The sequence below is a fragment of the Girardinichthys multiradiatus genome, chromosome 17 (assembly GCF_021462225.1).
Source record: "Girardinichthys multiradiatus isolate DD_20200921_A chromosome 17, DD_fGirMul_XY1, whole genome shotgun sequence".
Taxonomy (NCBI): domain Eukaryota; kingdom Metazoa; phylum Chordata; class Actinopteri; order Cyprinodontiformes; family Goodeidae; genus Girardinichthys; species Girardinichthys multiradiatus.
The window spans coordinates 1,443,485-1,463,524 of record NC_061809.1 but is presented as its reverse complement, the minus strand read 5'-3'; the positions used below and the strand labels follow the sequence as shown (position 1 = coordinate 1,463,524).

Genomic DNA, 20,040 nt, shown 5'->3' with positions numbered 1-20,040 from the left:
GTGTTCCAGGCACGTCCCACCAGGAGGAGGCCCAGGGGACGGCCCAGGACATGCTGGAGGGACTATGTCTCTCGGCTGGCCTGGGAACGCCTTGGGCTCCCCTTGGAGGAACTGGAGGAGGTGTCTGGAGAGAGGGACGTCTGGGTTTCTCTGCTGAGTCTGTTGCCCCCGCGACCCGGTCACGGATAAGCGAAAGACGACGAGTACGAGTACGAGGTTAAATTAATCCTTAAACATTTAGATAACAGTATAGGGAATAAAGTTCATATAAATCATTTCTATACTCATATATATATATATATATATATATATATAAAAAATTTTTTCATGTCTAGAGCCAGACAAACTTAAAAGTTCATTCTTTTTCTGGTAATCTTGGAACCCTGTGACTTTATTAACTGGGATTTATAGTATAATTAGCCTCCTTCACTTTGAGTAGTACATCAACAGACATTTCAATGGCTTGTCCGTAGAATGCAGAACAAGCATGAGTCCTTCTCTGCTGCTTACACCAAAATGGCTGTAAATGAGTTTGCTAAGAACTGTCAAGCAGCTCAAGTTTACTGTTGGTTGGCCAATAAGGGTTATATTAGGACAAATGTACCACAATAGCAAGAGGTCAAACTTTAACCACAAACCAAATCAAATTAAGTAGGAGAACTTAAAGGGCAGTCTGAGGAACAGTCCGTCACCACAAGCGGTCTAATCAGCCTTACTGAAACAAACTATAAGCATATATCGGCAGTATGGATATGTATACAACTTGGACTTTAAGTTAGACCTGGTACTTACAGAATGTAGGCAATCACTCCAATGGACCAGCAGTCTACTGCCTTGCTGTACGGCTTCTGTGCAAGAACCTCTGGAGCTGGGAAAGATAATTAATCAGGCAAAAATTCAGTAATGGACCTCATCTACTTACTGTGGCATGTGACTTTTACATAAAACCCTAGCAGTTTAATGAGCTTGGCACACGGGGAAACATGCAGACACAACATGCCTATCCAAATTAAAATCACATGGCATTTGGTTTTATGGTGGGAAAGTTGCTGCTTGAGCTACAGGTTCTCACGGCTTCAGAAGGTTCTACCTGACAGGAAAAAAGCAAGTTGTTAGTCCAGTTTAGTTCTAGGCCTGCGCATTCCTTGCAGGTGATCAAAATACGAGCTCATCTCATACAGACACAAACACACCTGCATGAAAATAAACGAGGCACGCTTGCTTACATGCAAGACATGAAGGGAAAGCAAAAATATGTGGGGTGAAATCTAAACTTTGGATACTCCTGCTAATTTACTGGTCTAGTCTGACTCACTGTGTAGGCTGAGGTCACTTTTCCTGGTGGGATCTCTGCTAAAACTGACTTCTGCATCAACTACAGTATGTTGCTTAGTGCTGGTGTAGAACAATGCAATACAATATGATGATGAGGTCACATATTTCTTTAACATTAGAACATGAAAATTCACTGTATTTTGTTTGGATTCTATGGGATAGAACAATACTAAGCAGCACATAACTGTGAAATGTAGGGGAAAGGAAAGGATACCCCTAAATAAAATCCAGTGCAACCTTCAGAAGTTACCTGATTAGTAAACAGAGTCCATCTGATTGCATTTCGATTTCCCTATGGATTTAGCTGTTCTGTGATGGCCGAAGATGTATTATATTTGTGGTTGCAGCATCATGCTGTGGGATTAGCATGAACAGGGAAGCTAAACAAATACTACACTACAAAATGTGGAGAACGAGATTAGCAGTATTTAGCTCAACGTCTAGTCACGAGGTTATGTCTTCTGTGCTCACATAGTGCACCTAGATTATAATTATTATCAAACCATTGAATTAAGTATATTTCACAGTTCATTACCTTAGATCTATGGGTAGCCATGTTAAGGTTCCAAAGGAGTTTAGACCTCTTGTAAAGAGGCCAAATCCTGATGACTAAATAATAAGCAACTACAGGCTCATATCTACCCAAGGATTTTGGTAAAGATCATAGAAAAAGCAGTTTACAATCACATTTACTCCTTTCTGGTAAAATAAAAAAACTATCTTTTTAATTGTTTTTCCAGGCCACAACACAGCACTAAATACTTTGGTAAAAGATGAATGACATAATGTATTTGCCTTTTTCCATTAGTACCTACTCTACTCGACTTGGCTCGGGTCGGTTCTACTCTGGCCATTTCCAGGTGGGCGGAATTGTAACGTTATGTGATTTCTAGTGACACAAACACAACAACAATGGAGGACCTGCTGCTCAATCTATGGCTGTTGTCAGACCGAGAGTGAAAGATGAGAGCCAGAGAAGGCAGCGGGTGGCAAGAAGAAGCAGTCTGGATAAGTACAGGAGAGAGAGGGAAGCCATGGAGCAGCATTGAACTGAAGGGTACGAGCTAGAGGATTTGTAGACTAAGTTAATGCTACGTAATGCTAGCTTGCTATAGTTGTCATATACACAATATTCCCATCATACAATGATTTAACGGTTGAAGATAGTAGTTATTAAAATATGCTGTGACTAGTGACGCTGCCCCCTACCCAATCAGTGACCGACAGTCTTCTGATGTTACGTTTTCTCTGCATGGTTGGAACTGCATCCAACCAGGTACTGAAAATAGTAACGGTGTCATGTAACAGTTACTAATGGAAAAGCCTAAAAAGCAACTAGAGCCGAGCTGAGTAAGGACTAGTAGAATAAGGGCCACACATCTCAATAACAATGCATCTTGGTTTTACTGGATTGCAGGGCAACGTTCAACCTGGTAATAATAACGTCCTGATTGACAGACTGGAGAAGTGGTTGGCATTGTCTAGGACTGTGCTAAAATGGTTCAGATCTTTTTTGTGTCATTTAGCAAATCTGATCCATCCCACACATAGGGTTCCTCAAGGCTCCATTCTCTGGTCACTTTCTTTTGAGATCTACTTGATCCCCTAGCTTTAAGCACATTGATTTGTTAGAATGGCACAATCAAAGACCAGGCCTAGTTCCAACTGAGAGCCTATAGCAGGACATATACAACAATGTCCAAAAACACTATTCGGCCAATCTGACTGAGCTTGAGCTATTTTGCAAAGAAAAATAGGTTTAAGGGTTAATACCTTTGCAAGGAGTTGGAGTACATGCAATGTTTGTGTGTTGTTGCTGGTACTGACAAATCAGGGATAACAAATCCCCAATTTTGAGTTTTTATTCCTTTTGCAGCAACACTTTTACAGCCACTATATTTTACTTCTGCTGGAGACTGCTACAAGCTGACCAAAGCAAATTGTGAATGAAAGTTTTGTGGAAATATGGTAAAACAAAGAAGGAGGTAGTTGCAGTCATCATTCAGATCTGGTTTTCATTTGGTGCCTCCTCTGGTTATTTATACCTTATTTATAAATAGACACAAAATGTCTGCAGTAAAAATGGCCCTCAGCCCAACAACACTCTGCAGGAGACCGAGAAAAGGTAGGGGTCAGGGGTGAAGCAGTGAAGGGGTTGGCTGAGAGAGTTGAACGCAGACATATGTAGACAGAGAAAAGGTAGAAAAAGCGATTGACAGATAAGAGGATGAAGCCATTTAAAGGGAAACTGTGTAAGATGTGATGATTTTTTGAGAGAATATGTTGGTCTGTGTGTGCGTATTTAAATGATTAGAACAATAACAATTGTATTTGTAAGAAAATGGGTCAGATGGTGATGAATCTATAAACATTTTGTGCTTGTAAACAAGTGAAGCCATGCTGGGTTCCAGTAAATTTGGCCTGATGGTCTGCTACAAAAATCAGTTTCAACATCACTGTGGCCGTATTTTTGTCACATACCTGTTTATGTTTTTTCTGTAAAATCTTTATGTAAAACAGAGAGCTATTTTTTGGGGGTTCCAACAACTTCAGTGTGGTATGCGGGCCTTAATTGAACCCGTTTCTCCTTTCTGAAGTGTATAAATAGAAGGCAACTGGACTTATTCTTTTGTTTCTGGAAGATGCTTCATCTTGCATCTTAAGGAGTTCTTCAGTTCTGAACATGAGAGATTGTATCAGGGTTATCAGTTGTAGTCAGGACAATCACAGTAACAGGGCCTTTAAGGTCACTGACCTTACCCAACATCAGGTTCAGTGTTTGGGTTGTTGTCATTTAGTGACCCAAACATATCACCAAACGATGGCAACTTGTAAGTTGCTTCACTCACATGTCTCAAGGTGTGAATGGCAGAAACCGCCTGGGGAGGCGAGTCAAGGCTGCACTGTTGCTGTTAGAAAGATGGAGGCGGAGGCCACCTTCTCTGCTTAATTTCTGCTTCTCATGCTTAGTGTGAACAGGTTGGTATCATATCTGTTTGGGTTGTTCACTGACAATGGCCCAAACATTGAACCGGATGGAGGGTAAAGTCAGTAGCTGATCTGACCTTAACAGCCCTATGAGAGAAGCCTTTTGGATAAGAAGTGAAATGCCTTCAAGAAACAAAAGATGAAGTCCAGTTGCCTTCTTTTCAAGCATTTAGGATTAAAATGTCTGGGATGACTAAGAATCTACTTGAATGCATAATCTCTTCTTCAGCAACACATGCACACAAACACAGATATGAATGGGCGGGTAAATGAAGACATTTAACGCCACATTAACATGGGAAGAAAACCATGCTACAATGACATAAATCAGAACAAAAAACTGTGAAAATATGTCTATGCTGGATCTTGGTGAGCTATTCTGGTGCGCACAGTGGGCTCTAAAAAGAGTTCCACAACTGTTTTGAACTTCCTATAGGGTATTATGGTGGTTTATTAACCTTGTAGCATTAACTCGAGCACCCGGTAGGAGCATGAACTGGCCACGATGACCTCATGTCTGGTCTTTGACCCATCACTCTCACACAATGCTGGTAGTGCTAAGTCATTACAACTGTCTTATAGCATGGATGCTACCGTATTTGTTCCCCATTTTGGCTGTAGCCACAACTAGAAATATTTCCTCAGTGTTCACACAATAAAGCTGCAATAAGCGGTCCTTTATCTCCATTAGGCGACAATCTCAGTCAAGCTAGCACAGTACTTGCTGTGGGAGTAGGGCTTGGATTCATTGAAAAGGCCTAAAAACCTCCAATCTACTGTATGGAGAGGTAGTTAGATCATGGAAACTAAGTACTGCAGATGTGATACTGTGACCTTAATATCTTTTCTCTTTGTGAGTGTGAACAGGAATACTGATTAAGTAGAGAACAAAGGGGTGAAAATAAAAATGGGGGATAAGAACAGACTGTTACAAATGTGGAAAGTCCGACTGACTTACCCACGTATCCTGGCGTCCCACAGGCTGTGGACATGACATCACCACTGCCCTCCATCTTTGACAGACCGAAGTCACTTATCATGATCTTGGATTCGTCTTGTGGATTAAAATACAACAAGTTCTCAGGCTGAAAGAAAGAAAGAAAGAAAGAAAGAAAGAAAGACAGAAAGAAAGAAAGAAAGACAGAAACAAAGACAGAAAGAAAGAAAGAAAGAGAGAGAATTGTTTTACATTTTTTATATTCATTGTTTTTTAATGAGTGTTTTTTTTTTGCCAGTACAGGAAATAGAGGCTAATTATTTTCCTTAAACCTGTACGTTATTTTCCTCGGATCTACAGTATAAAAGCCTCAGAGGTCTGATAGATTCGTGGTGGCAGCATTATGCAGTGGGGATGCCTTTTCTCTGTGCAAATGAAAGGAAAGGTAAAAAAATTCTTGCAAATACAAATCTGAAGTGTGGTGTGCATTCTGAATTAAGTTGCCGTACACAGCTCAACTCTTAACATAAATTCTGACCTGCTTCCTTGTCCTTGCTGAAGAAAATATTCCCAACAGCATGATGCTGGCACCACCTGTTTTACTGTGGAAGTGGTGTATTGAAGGTGTTGTGCACTATTAGTTTTCTCCCACACAAAGTGTTTTGCAATTTGGCCAAAATATTCAATTTTGATCCTATCTGACCAGAGCACCTTCTAGCACATGTAATCTGAGTCCACTATATGGCTTGTGGCAAACTTCAAATGTCACTTCTCATGGCATACTTTTAGGAATGGCTTGTTTCTTGCCACAAGCATACCATAATCCTTCCAATTCATCAATTTGCTACTTTATGGTAAAGATCCAATGAAACACATTGAAGTTTATGGTTGTAGTGTGAAGAAAATATGGGGAAGTTCAAGGGATATGAATAGTTTTGTGGGGCACTGTAGTTTATTGTTAATTTGGCATATATTTATCAAAGTGAAACAAAAAGACAAGCTGCATAGAATAAACTCTTTTTCTCAAATTGAACTGTTTTGTTATACTGGCAGTTGCTTTCAACAGCTGGCAGATTACATGTTGACCCCTAATTTGCTGCTTGTGTCAAAGTGCTATTAGTCACTAGCTGTCAAGTGAGATCAAACCACTCTAATAGATATCTAGCATAGGAGGTGAATGCATGTGTGTGTGTGTATATGTGTGTTTGTGTGTGTACACTGTACGTGTCTGACCTTCAGGTCTCGGTGCACGATCCCCATCTTGTGCAGGTAGTTCACAGCATCCAGGACTTGTCGGATCAGTGTGCTCGCATCCTTTTCTGTGTAAAATCCTTTTTCAACAATTCGGTCAAACAGCTCTCCGCCAGACACCCTGCAGCAAGGGAGATGATATGTGAGTGTAAACAACAGTAAAAAAAATGGAAAGCAAAGGAAGGCATGTATGACTGTTCTTTTAACAAGAAAATATAAGGTGAGAAGCCGGGGGGTTTATGGGTTAAGACTTCCGGTGATTCATGAGGTGTAAAGGTTTCCAGTCAGAAGTGTGTGGAGCCTGTGAGTCATGTGCAACATGCACACACACACTCACACTAACAGAGCTGAAGCATGCACCTTATTTCCAAACATATCGATACTCTTTTCAAAAATGTGATAAAAAGCTGCTAACCCACTACGTGGCGCAGAGGACTGAGAACACACTTGGTTTCATTTGTTATTTTAGCACAAGCAGCAACAAACCAAATGCTTGCAGCGCAGGTTTGCGTCTGTAGACAGAACAAAACTGAGAAATCTCACATCTGATCCAAGAAAAACAGACGTTAATTTGAAAATTCCTCCCCTCTGGCAGATTTTTTGTAAAAGCTACTTTTATGTTTTATGACTCTTTGCCGCATGAAATTACTTGTCCAGGTATACATGACACAGTTTATACAGGTGAGCAGTGGTTCATCTCATAATAGACAAACATATGGCTCCCCCTGGTGGAGGACAACCTCTCCATCAGTCTGTGTATTAAACTACAACAGTGTTTGGCCACCTTTTATTTCTTTACATCTCTTATTCTGTTAAAGTGGTTTAAATTAATAAGTTTCAAGCTTTTTAGCATTTAGTCTAACCGGCAAATAAATTCAGCTTTAAAGGATTCTTAAACTGAATGTATGACCACATGTACAAGCAGTCTGTTGCAAAGATGGCAGTTTCAACTTGTTTTACCTCCACAATTTTGCAAAGGTATTTAAAAATGGTTCCAAAAATACAAATCTGAAAAGTGTGGCAGGCATTTATGTTCAGTCCACCTCTACTCAAATCAACTCTCCACAAATCAACTCTGACAAATTTCTTGTCGCTGTAAAAGAAATGGATCTCTACAGCGTAATGCGGCCACCACCATGTTTTACCATGGGAATGTTGCGTTCAAGGTGACAGTATTAATCAGAGAAGCAACCAAGAGTTCTAGGGTAACTCTGCACAGATCCACAAATCAGGCAGAAAAACTTAAATGTTGTGCACTCCATCAATCCAGCCTTTAAGGAAGTATGGCAAGAAGAAAGTCATTGTTTGCAGTTTGCCACAAGTCATGTAGGGGAAACACCAAACATGAAAAAAGGTGCCCTGGACAGATGAGATCAAAATGAACCTTTTTGCCCTACATGCTAAATGCTATGTGTGGCAGAAAACGTAGATCTCATGTCACCCTCAGCACACTAACCCCAAGGTGAAACATGGTGTGGCAGTATCATGCTGAGGGGAGGTTTTTCTTCAGCAGGGACAGGGAAGCTGGTCAAAGTTGTGAGAAGAATACCTGTTAGAGGCTGCAAAAGACATAAAACTGGGGCAGATTTTCACCTTCCAGCAGGACAACAGCCCTAAACACGTAGCCAGAGCTACTATTGTCAGGGTGGCCCAGTTAAAGTCCAGACCTAAATGCAATCGACAATCAGTGGCAAGATCTGTGGCAAAACATATCTTTACAGAGGTTCTTAATCCAATCCAACTAAGCGATTTTGGAAAGAAAACATTTTTCAGTCTCTAGGTAAACAGCTTTAGCAGAGAAACCATAAAGAACCTGCTGCTGTAATTATAGTAAAAAGGTGGTTCTATAAAATATTGACTCCTGATGGCTTAATGCAAATCACACTTTTCAGATTTTTATTAGTAAAAATAATTGACAATGATAAATTATTTTACTTCCATTTTGCAATTTTGCTAAACATTGTCCTGGTCTGTCACATGAAATCCCAATAAAACGTGGAAAGGTTCAAGGGGTATACATACTTTTCCAATGCACTGCACATCAACATAAAAATACAAAGATCATTTACAAGAAAAAAAACAGTAATACTGCAACAGGGACAGTCTTAAGAAATAATTTTTTAAGCACTGCCTCTACAGGTCCTTCTCAAAATATTAGCATATTGTGATAAAGTTCGTTATTTTCCATAATGTAATGATGAAAATTTAACATATATTTTAGATTCATTGCACACTAACTGAAATATTTCAGGTCTTTTATTGTCTTAATGCGGATGATTTTGGCATACAGCTCATGAAAACCCAAAATTCCTATCTCACAAAATTAGCATATTATTAAAAGGGTCTCTAAACGAGCTATGAACCTAATCATCTGAATCAACGAGTTAACTCTAAACACCTGCAAAAGATTCCTGAGGCCTTTAAAACTCCCAGCCTGGTTCATCACTCAAAACCCCAATCATGGGTAAGACTGCCGACCTGACTGCTGTCCAGAAGGCCACTATTGAAGCCCTCAATCAAGAGGGTAAGACACAGAAAGAAATTTCTGAACGAATAGGCTGTTCCCAGAGTGCTGTATCAAGGCACCTCAGTGGGAAGTCTGTGGGAAGGAAAAAGTGTGGCAGAAAACGCTGCACAACGAGAAGAGGTGACCGGACCTTGAGGAAGATTGTGGAGAAGGGCCGATTCCAGACCTTGGGGGACCTGCGGAAGCAGTGGACTGAGTCTGGAGTAGAAACATCCAGAGCCACCGTGCAGGAAATGGGCTACCGGTGCCGCATTCCCCAGGTCAAGCCACTTTTGAACCAGAAACAGCGGCAGAAGCGCCTGACCTGGGCTACAGAGAAGCAGCACTGGACTGTTGCTCAGTGGTCCAAAGTACTTTTTTCGGATGAAAGCAAATTCTGCATGTCATTCGGAAATCAAGGTGCCAGAGTCTGGAGGAAGACTGGGGAGACGGAAATGCCAAAATGTCAGAAGTCCAGTGTCAAGTACCCACAGTCAGTGATGGTCTGGGGTGCCGTGTCAGCTGCTGGTGTTGGTCCACTGTGTTTTATCAAGGGCAGGGTCAATGCAGCTAGCTATCAGGAGATTTTGGAGCACTTCATGCTTCCATCTGCTGAAAAGCTTTATGGAGATGAAGATTTCATTTTTCAGCACGACCTGGCACCTGCTCACAGTGCCAAAACCACTGGTAAATGGTTTACTGACCATGGTATCACTGTGCTCAATTGGCCTGCCAACTCTCCTGACCTGAACCCCATAGAGAATCTGTTGGATATTGTGAAGAGAACGTTGAGAGACTCAAGACCCAACACTCTGGATGAGCTAAAGGCCGCTATCGAAGCATCCTGGGCCTCCATAAGACCTCAGCAGTGCCACAGGCTGATTGCCTCCATGCCACGCCGCATTGAAGCAGTCATTTCTGCCAAAGGATTCCCGACCAAGTATTGAGTGCATAACTGTACATGATTATTTGAAGGTTGACGTTTTTTGTATTAAAAACACTTTTCTTTTATTGGTCGGATGAAATATGCTAATTTTGTGAGATAGGAATTTTGGGTTTTCATGAGCTGTATGCCAAAATCATCTGTATTAAGACAATAAAAGACCTGAAATATTTCAGTTAGTGTGCAATGAATCTAAAATATATGAATGTTAAATTTTCATCATTACATTATGGAAAATAATGAACTTTATCACAATATGCTAATATTTTGAGAAGGACCTGTATATTCAGCATGCTTTAAAATTAAGCCACAAACACAAATAAGTGCATGTAAACACAGAAGAAAGCATTAGCAAGGGCAAACCCAGTCGCTTTACTCATCCGTCGGGCGTTGTCACAGCGACAGATCAGATTAGAGCTTATTGAAGTCAAACTAATGAAGTTTCTGGAAAAGGGGAGATCAGAATTAACTGCTAATCCTCTCTGCCTCTCTTCAAAGAGGACAGCGACTAGGTCGTTTTCACAAGAAGTCTTGTCTGGAGATGACAGGAAACAGACACACACACATGTACACACAAACCGTGAAGGGGAGATCAGCCAGCAGGCTGCATGGTTGCATAAGCGTTTGCGTAAGGAGACCATGGCAATAAGACAGGAACTCCCACACAAGCCCACACACACACACACACACAAAGACAAAACCATATTATTGAAGCTAACACGTATGACAAAAGACAATGATGAAAACTAACAGAGCCACACTCACAGAAAAATACACATCAAAGAAAAAATGATCCAGAACAAATTCAACACACTGTTACAATGGTTTGCCATTAATGTCTCTATTGTCAGTATTCAAAATGTATCAATAATATATTGGGCAGTCAGTTTAAAATGTAAACTTTGTTCCAATCCACTCCACCCCTCACCATTGTTAGATCATCCTGATCTGATTAACGGTCCAATATTAAGGTTGACAGATTGGCATTGTCGTTAGATGTGCATCAGTACTTTTAGCCAAGGATAACTGTAGGTGATGAGGAGGAAACTTTGGAGCCAATGACGTGGGAGCGATCCACCGCTGAACCATAGTCTTCTTGGTAGCAGTAAGGCCTGTTTACCATGAATTGTAAGATTAAGATTGGAGTCAATACTCAGATGATGGTTTAGATGAATTTAAATAACAATCATAAATCCATGGACAGTCCCATACAACATGGATAAATAAACCCATGGTCCTTGGATGCTAAATGAGCAGAATGGGTCTGGAACTAGACCAGCGAGATGCGTAATTCTTGGTGCAAGATAATTTTTATAAGCAAATTTTAAGTTTATAAGTTGGTGATTTGGATTTTCTGACCAACCATTACTGTCGGATTACCGTTATTCATTTAAAAGTTGGAAGGAGTACAGTTGGGCTCAAGACATGTTTTTAGGTTTTTTTTGTCAGCAACTATTAAGCTGCTGCAAAGTTATGACATAGACATGGCTTTTTGCTGTTCTCTTAGATTAAATGTTGGAACTGTCCTTCCTCCTTCCTCTTCACTGACCCTCCATTTCCCCTCTTCTAGCTGATTTGGTAACAGGCACATGGTCTTAATGCTCTCATGAGAAGATGGTTGTGCATCACGGCTGACAGCGAGCCCTCATTTGTGTGTCAGTGCATGTGTGTGTGTGAGCAGTGTTGGTGGCAAAGATGGGCCATAATCACACCAGCAGAGCCATGTCTCTGGCTGGATCTATTGAGCTGCAGCAGTTCAGAGGGAAAAATAAGCCACTGCTGCACTTACATCGTTCCCCTTTGCTTTCCTTGATCAAGGTTAGAGCAGTACAATGGAAGCTGTTATTTACACACATTAGTTGTTTTAACAGTATTACACTTATAATCTACACAAATATAACCTAATAAATCAGCTAGAGGGATATTAAGCAAAGCTTTCAATAACTTGGCTTCATTTAGGCTTTTACTGCTTGGACTTTGGATAACTGAGCTAACAGATGGGAATAAAATATTTTCCAGTAAGCGATTATGATGTTTTGAAAGATTAGAATAGAAAAGAATAGTGTTTTACATGGCCATTATTCAGTCTGTCTTGTATTCGTCCATCACTGTGTGGCTTGACTCGGCCACAAAACATGACAGGGTCAAACTGCTACGAACAATCGGGTCTACAGAGAAGACTGAAAGACTGACCTTCCCTCCATCCAGGGCCTGTACATGTCTAGGGTTAGGAAAAGGACACCTAACATTTCTACAGACCCCACACATCTACAGAGCACTATTCCCAGAAACCAGCTGCCACAGAGACAGTTTCTTCCTCCAGACTACCTCTCCGATGGACAAAATGAACACCTTACAGCGTGAGAAGTCACTTACTCTACAGTAAAACTAAATAAGCATATTTGCACAGTCACAACCTGCCTGAATGGATCAGAATCAGAATCAGAATCAGCTTTATTGCCAAGTTCGTGCTTACAAACAAGGAATTTGACTCCGGTACACTTTATTCTTTTGTTCTGTTTTTGCATTACAGAATATACAAATTTACAATGTACAATATACACATATCTAATAAAAAGGTGCATTTGCAACATCTGTATGCTGTTGTTCTGTACTCTATTGAATGTTCATCAGAGAAACAGCCTGGGGGAAGAAACTGTCTTTGTGGTGGCTGGTTTTAGTGAACAGTGCTCTGTAGCGCCACCTGAAGGTAAAACTCTAAACAGTTTATGTGCAGGGTGTGTGGGGTCTACAGAGATTTTGGCAGCTCTTTTCTTGACCCTAGACCTGTATAAGTCCTGGATGGAGGGAAGGTCAGCCCTGATTATTCTCTCTGTAGTCCTGATTATTCGTTGCAGTCTGGACCTGTCCTGTTTGGTGGATGAGCCAAACCACACTGAGATGGATGAAGACAGGACAGATTGAATGATGGCAGTGTAGAAGATGACCAGCAGCTCTTGTGGAAGGTTGAACTTCTTGAGTTGCCTCAGGAAGTACAGTCTCTGCTGGGCCTTCTTTCAAACAGTGTCTATGTGTGAAGACCATCTCAGGTCCTCAGAGATGGTGGTTCCTAAGAACCTGAAGTGGTCCACGGCCGATACAGTGTTGTTGAGGATGGTGAGGGGGGTGTATAGGGGTGGTGTTCTCCGAAAGTCCACCACCATTTCCACAGTCTTGAATGGGTTCAGTTCAAGGTAGTTCTGATCGCACCAGTGTACCAGCCGATCCATCTGCTGTCTGTATGCAGACTCATCACCGTCCTGGATCAGTCCAATGACAGTGGTGTCATCTGCAAACTTAAGGAGTTTCACGGACGAGTTCGATGAGGTGCAGTCATTTGTGTACAGAGAGAAGAAGAGTGGGGATAGAACACACCCCTGGGGGGCACCAGTACTTATTGATCTGGATCGGGAGAAGATGCTCCCCAGTCTCACCTGCTGCTGTCGGTCTGTCAGGAAGCTGTTGATCCACTGACAGGTGGAGGCTGGGACGTTGAGCTGTGTGAGCTTCTGGTGGAGGATGTCTGGTATGATGGTGTTGAAGGCCGAGCTGAAGTCTACAAACAGGATCCTGGCGTACGTCCCTGGGTGGTCGAGGTGTCACAGGATGAAGTGTAGACCTAAGTTAACAGCATCATCTGCCGACCTGTTTGCTCGGTAAGCAAATTGCAGGAGGTCCAGCAGGGGGCCTGTGATGTCTTTCAGGTGCTTCAACACCAGCCGCTCAAAGGACTTCATGACCACAGACGTCAGGGCTACAAGCCTGTAGTCATTTAATCCTACAATGGTGGGTTTCTTGGGAACCGGGATGATGGTGGATCGTTTGAGGATGTACATTCACATATATGTGATATTGTTTAATATATTTTTTTCCCTTTAAAATCTGTATATTTATATTTAATGTCTGTATGCTGTGAGCGTGTATATCCAAGTCAAATTTTCTTCTTTGTGCAAACAATTCTGGCCAACAAAGCTGAATCTGATACTGGCACGTAACGTTCATCTAAATACAGTACTTTTTTTCTATGTCACAAAATCTTGGACCTATAGTTTAATCTATTGAAAATCATTATATTTATATTGTAACATAATTTACAAAGAATGGGCAATGATTAATAGTAGAATAGGGGAATTTCATTCCTTTCACTTATGCCAAAATTAGCAAAGAAAAGATGGGGGGGCAGGAGGGGGCTTTCTATTAGTTGGCAATAAGAAATATGACATATTGATAACTAATTTGTTATTGACCAAATCTAGTTGTTCTTTGAGATTTTCCCTCTTTAAGTTATCTTTAAGTTATCTTTAAGTTAGCTTTAAATGAAACGATCTGTCTCTGAAGGAATGACTTTATAGCTTAAGCTATACTTACAGCTTAGTTTTGCAACAAACATGCAAATGAATAATTTCTTATACCCAAACAGCAGACAAAGATGCTGTGTAACTAGAAAAACTTTTTTTCTGGATTTTTTTGAAAGCCAGACTCCCCCTCTCCCCATTAATTTAAAGTCTGAGTTGCAACGGGTTGCATTGATTTCCATAGGAGCACGGACTGATTGCCTCCCTGAGCTCAGGGTTACATAAGACAGGCCGTGTTGAAGGCCGGCAGAGGAAAGTCTGCATTGATCTGCCGTCCTGCAATTACACAGAACACATTCGACAATCCTTGTTTCTAAATGAGATTTCTGGAGGTTGAAAATAGACAGTCTGACATTTCTGCAAATGCACATAATTATAACAAATGAGGATACTTATTACTTAGAGATCAGAACCGATGCAGTAATTACAGAAGCTTAGGGACACGGTTTTGCTGCCATCTTTTATTAGAGAAGATAGACAATGCCTCATGATTGAACTGCTGTATAGCAATGAAACTACAATACAGTGTAATGATTAAAGTAAAAGCCCACTGCAGCACTGACACCAGCTGAATCCTGCTACTTTCCTCTGATTCTTTCACTCTGTCTTCTACATTTCAGCATATCTGTCTATGCATACAGCATGAGGGTGCTTGAACATGACTGGAGTAAAATAAAATGAACATGTAATGGAATAAAATAAGCTGTGCAACTCTTTCTGCATGGAGTTTGCATGTTCTCCCTGTGCATGCGTGGGTTCTCACCGGGTACTCCTGTTTCCTCCCACAGTCCAAAGACATGCCTGTTAGGTTAATTGGTCTCTAAATTGCCCTTATGTTTATGAATGAGTGTGTGCATGGTTGTTTGTGTGTTGCCCTGCGATGGACTGGTGACCTGTCCAGGGTGAACCCTGCCTCCTGCCCATAGACTGCTGGAGATAGGCACCAGCTTCCCCGCGACCCACTATGGAATAAGCGGTAGAAAATGACTGACTACAAGAATTAATCAACAAGTCAAGATGCACAAAGAGTCTCTCAGATGATGCTCCATAAAGAGAGAAAACTTCACTGTGCCGAACGTTCTTTGGTATCTTATTAAGGGAACTTTTAACCATGGGAACAATGACAGAAAATTGTTGTGAGTTTGAAATCATAACCCTTTGAGACCTGTATCCAGCCCATGCTTACTAACTTTCATACTTGCACTCCAGACAAATTGTTATCGTCTTCAATTTTTCACCCAAATAATACTACAGACTCAGTACTCTAGTGAATTTATTGCTCCACTGTTTGATATTACAAAATGCAGAGAAATTCATGGATTAGCTGGTATTGCTAACGGCACCCTGGTCACTGAGCATCTCAATTGGCAAATCCCAGATAAGTACCCTGCAGAAATTCCTTCACTTTTTTGAGTGCCCTGAAGATTTCTTCACAACAGCTGAACATCTCTCCTGGAAGTTCTTGATGATTTGATAAAAGGTTGCTTTTGGTGAAATCCTATGAAAGGATCCTAAGAGGTGATGACAGCACATGCTTCGTTAAAGGTAACCATGGTTGACAAAAGAAGAATGATTTTACCAACTATTTTAAAGCAATCATTCTGCCCTTTTAACTTCATCAGAATGACAGAGCGATACGAGATGCCTGGTCTTCATTAACAGTTCCCCATTAGTTTACTGTCAATTAGTGGCGGGACTTAAACACAGTTACAAAAAAGTTTTCATGATTAAAGTATTTTTCATTTCATTTTATTACCGTTGCAGTTAATTGCATTTTAGTTAAGGACTCTTCATAGCAATCTGTACTTTATACAAATTGCCACCATAAAAACTGAAGCAACAAAGTTAGCCAACAACAAGATTCTCAGTCTCAAAAATTTTAGTTACAACTGGAAGAATAAAGAATAGTGATACATATACCAATTCGTGATACTAATTAGTGGATTACTAATAAAACAAGATTCAAAGCTAAATCATTTTGTCTTTGCTTAAATAAAATAGGAAAATTCTATCTGTCTAACTGCCACAGTAACTACTCTAAGTTAAACAGGTGGGTAACATTGCCTCTGTTAATGGTATATATAATTAATGATTGATTACATCAAGAAGGCTCCTTAAATTAAAATGTGTAGCTAGAACGAAATAAATAATTTAACCATCTAACACATGTGACAGAAAATTTAGAGCTTTTTCATTAAAAAATATTGAATTACACAAAGCTTTAATTAATTTAAGAAAAGTCTGAAAAGAAAGAAACTCTTGTGACATGGTGCATTTTTATCTTTTGAGATGTCCAAAAAGAGATAAAAACACTGTCACACTGTTTCTTTTCATGCCGGGCATGTTGCCTATCTAAACTCCAGTTTTATGTTGGTCTCAACATTAAGGATCTAGGCATATTTCATGAAACATCAAGTGCTGTAAGGTCTATAAAATATATGTCACGTATGATGAGGCACCATCGATTACAGTTTGTGTAATGGGATGAATGGGGTAAAATGTTCAATGTGCTACAGCAGCAGGTCAGACATAGTAAGTTATTTTTGCTGTAATGTCTAAGTCCCATTTTGTTTTTTTTTTATATTTCGCTATACTTAATGGTTGCCTGACCATCTGGGGCTATGATCTATAAGCAGTCTATAGGTGCCCCCTAGTGGTTTCATAATGAAACCGGAAGTAGGTTTTGCCAACCTTCTGTTGGATATCAAGCATTCAGAATCCCGTGCTGAATCTTCATCAGTGTAGAGAGAGCATATGCATAGGATAGCATTATATTAAGCAATGATATCATTGGGTCATTGCTGTGACATTTCAGGAGCACTTCCATCAACATCACTCCAGTGGCATCGTTGTGCAGTATATATGGTGTCTCGGAGTTGCAACTTCCATTCTATGGAATGTTTGTCCAAAACAAAATGGAACAGCCACGTTTAGCTACAGGTTATAATTTATATGCTACAGCATCTGGTGCAATGAAATGCTGGAGAGCTGTTTAGTTAAAGCCATTTAAACGCAAAGCAGGGATGCAACAGAGTGACAGTTTCAGGATCTATGCTAGTTTACAAAGGTGAGTGTTTTTCAGTTGGATATTTTGAGTACAAATACCCTTTAAGTAGCTTTTGAGGGCATGTTATAAATGTTTAATTATTAAGAGTGCAATTTTTTATTTTTAGTCAGCAGTTAAAAAAGAAATAAATGCCTTTTTTACTTAATGTTAATTGTAGGTCTTAAAAAGAAACCACAAGAGGCCAGATGTGGTACTGCCAGGTCAGGTCGTTACAAAATAATGGAATTGGCTTAGAAAATGTGTAAGGGATGGATCTCAAATTTGCATATTGACCGTAAACTAATATATCAATTTAATCGTCTGGCAGCAGCACCAACACAAGCCCATCACAATAAAAATATTACATTATAGAATTTATATGAAGAGTTTTTTAACAGGTCAACATAAAATATGTATTTAGAGGGAATTAACTCTTAACTTCACATTTCTGTGAAACACCCTCTGTAAAAACATCTGAGAAAAATGTGCCTTAATTTCAAAAGGGGCTATAAGAGTCACATCTTTGAATTTGCTCATATTGTCATATTTAATTTCATTGCATTGCTGCAGTGTAAATTTCATTCATATCTGGAGAGTACAAAACATCTTTGCAGCATTCATCCATTTCCCTGTTTCCCCCTTGTGGCCTGAAATGGTGCCTGTTCACATTTAAAGCAAAAAATAAAATTCCAGCAGATGCAGGTTTCAAAGCTATTCTGCAGCGTCAATAAGCACTGCTTACCTTTGGCCCTGTAACTATGGAAACTAACCTGTGTTCCATTAACAGATGGTAACTGGGGACAAAAATGAACATGGAAAGTAATAAAGAAATGGAAGTGAGCCAGAGGAAAGAAAGAGTTGATAGCAATGGAAATAAGGTGTGAGAAAAAAAGGAAAGAGAGAAGCAATGAAGTGAAAGAAGCAGATGGTGGGAGAGGAGAGAGGAAAGAAGATGCAGAAATGGAGAAGAGTGTGAGGGGCAAATGAGCAAGCAGGAAGGGGTCTTCACAGATCCGCTCTCTGTCTCCAACTGTCAAACTACAGTACTTTAAAACTTGTTAGCAGAAGCATCCGGATCAGAACATGTACCACCCTGATTCTCTCTCTGATACTGGGATGTGTTTCCTGTTAGTGCTATGTGACAAACATTTATTGATGTCTCAGGTTTCAATGCAGCAACATCAGCACAAATATGTGATCCACCTTTTTGGATGATGGTTTTCAGCAGCGTTTGTGGAAATAAGTAGTCCTGTTGTTAAATCTGCACCCATTTAGAAGAATTGTTAAGAAGAATGCTTCAGTCAACGCTAGTTATTAAAAAAAGACGGAGTAGGGATTGACCCAAGAGAATCAGTCATTCATTAACAGCTGACAGAGAAACAATAATGATCAACTAACAATCCAGAATGTCCTGTTGTCCAGCCATACGTCACTTGATGTTCTGATGGAAACTGCATGGGCCCCGTTGCGCTCTATCACAAGCCAAGAGGTGCTGGAAAGAGGAACAGGTGGAAGTCCCCGCATTAGAAACGGAAATACTCAGTTAACTGGTTTTAACATTGAAGCTAAACAGCTTAACTAAAGTCACAACCTTTGGAGACTCGTCAAGTGAAGGATTTCAGGTGATGTAACAGTATGCTGCAGGAGCTCTACAAAACGCTTGATTTGCACCTTAATCTAAGTCTCACAAACCTCTGTCATCCTTAGTCTTTGTTTGAAAGACGCAGCTGGTATTTTAGCGGAAATTATCCGATGAAACTGTGAGGGAAAAATTTTGAATTTAATCAGCAGCAAACCAATCTCAAAAAAGCCACACTTGAGGTTATTTGAAAAGAGAGAAAATAGATGCTGTCTTCTATCTAAGCAACAGGAAACTGTTGTGAAAAGTGAAATGGCATCTCTGTAAACCATGTTTATTCATACAAAACTCAAGCTGTGTCCAAATTCAGGAGATGTATCCACTCCAGTCAATGTAGACCGGGTCCTTCGGAGGCCATGAATACCGTGAAAGCCAGAAGTTAGCGGCTGTGAAATTGGACTAGCCTTCATCAGGTGTTCCCACCCTTACCTCAACGTTAACTTCTGTCACTTAGCAACCATGGCAGTGTGAGGAGCAGAGCCGTGAAGCTGTAAAAATGGATCTAGAATATTTGTTCTGTTTTGTTTTGTGTGTTTAATGTTTTGTTTCTTTGATCCTTGAGGAACTCCTACAGTTATACCAGTTTATAATTTTGTTTTGTTAAAAATGTTCTTGTTTTATTAACTTTCATTTTAATCTAGTTCCTTAATCAGCCATTAAAAATGTTAAAAATAACTGTGTTCATTATGTTCATAGATATAAAACATATAACACTGAAAATAAAATACACTGATATGAAATACCATAGAAGGATGCGGCCCCTGAATTTGGACACCGTATTGGTCACTATCTACAAAGGAAAATCGGGTTAGGAAGTGGTGCATCACTAATAATGTTCTTGTGAGAACCCCAAAATGAATTAAGAGTAAGCTCCTTAATTTACTTTAACATCAGAGAAACTCTGACTGGAAACACTTAACATGTTTTTACTTCTGTGTGTTATATAGGAAGAGCACTCCATTTGCTGTGTAAACGATCGGTTCACATAGAATACTAAGATTTGGGGATTTTTGAGAATGGGGTTCTAGACAATAACCATC

At 40.1% G+C, this 20,040-nt stretch overlaps 1 protein-coding gene and 1 long non-coding RNA gene across 2 annotated transcripts in view; both read right to left on the bottom strand.

Moving 5' to 3' along the window:
* The window catches only part of camk1da (calcium/calmodulin-dependent protein kinase 1Da), a 111,271-nt gene that overhangs the window by 16,942 nt on the left and 74,289 nt on the right, over positions 1 to 20,040 (bottom strand). The window contains exons 4-6 of the mRNA XM_047389235.1: positions 6,494 to 6,632; positions 5,282 to 5,408; positions 793 to 868 (exon numbers count right to left, since the gene is read on the bottom strand). Coding sequence (XP_047245191.1) covers positions 793 to 868; positions 5,282 to 5,408; positions 6,494 to 6,632 — 342 coding nt within the window. The remainder of the gene's footprint in view (positions 1 to 792; positions 869 to 5,281; positions 5,409 to 6,493; positions 6,633 to 20,040) is intronic.
* LOC124882723 lies at positions 18,713 to 19,420 on the bottom strand. The gene is made up of 3 exons (XR_007041975.1): positions 19,285 to 19,420; positions 19,054 to 19,119; positions 18,713 to 18,853 (listed from the first exon to the last, which is right to left on the bottom strand). It is a non-coding gene; the product is annotated as an uncharacterized LOC124882723 (long non-coding RNA).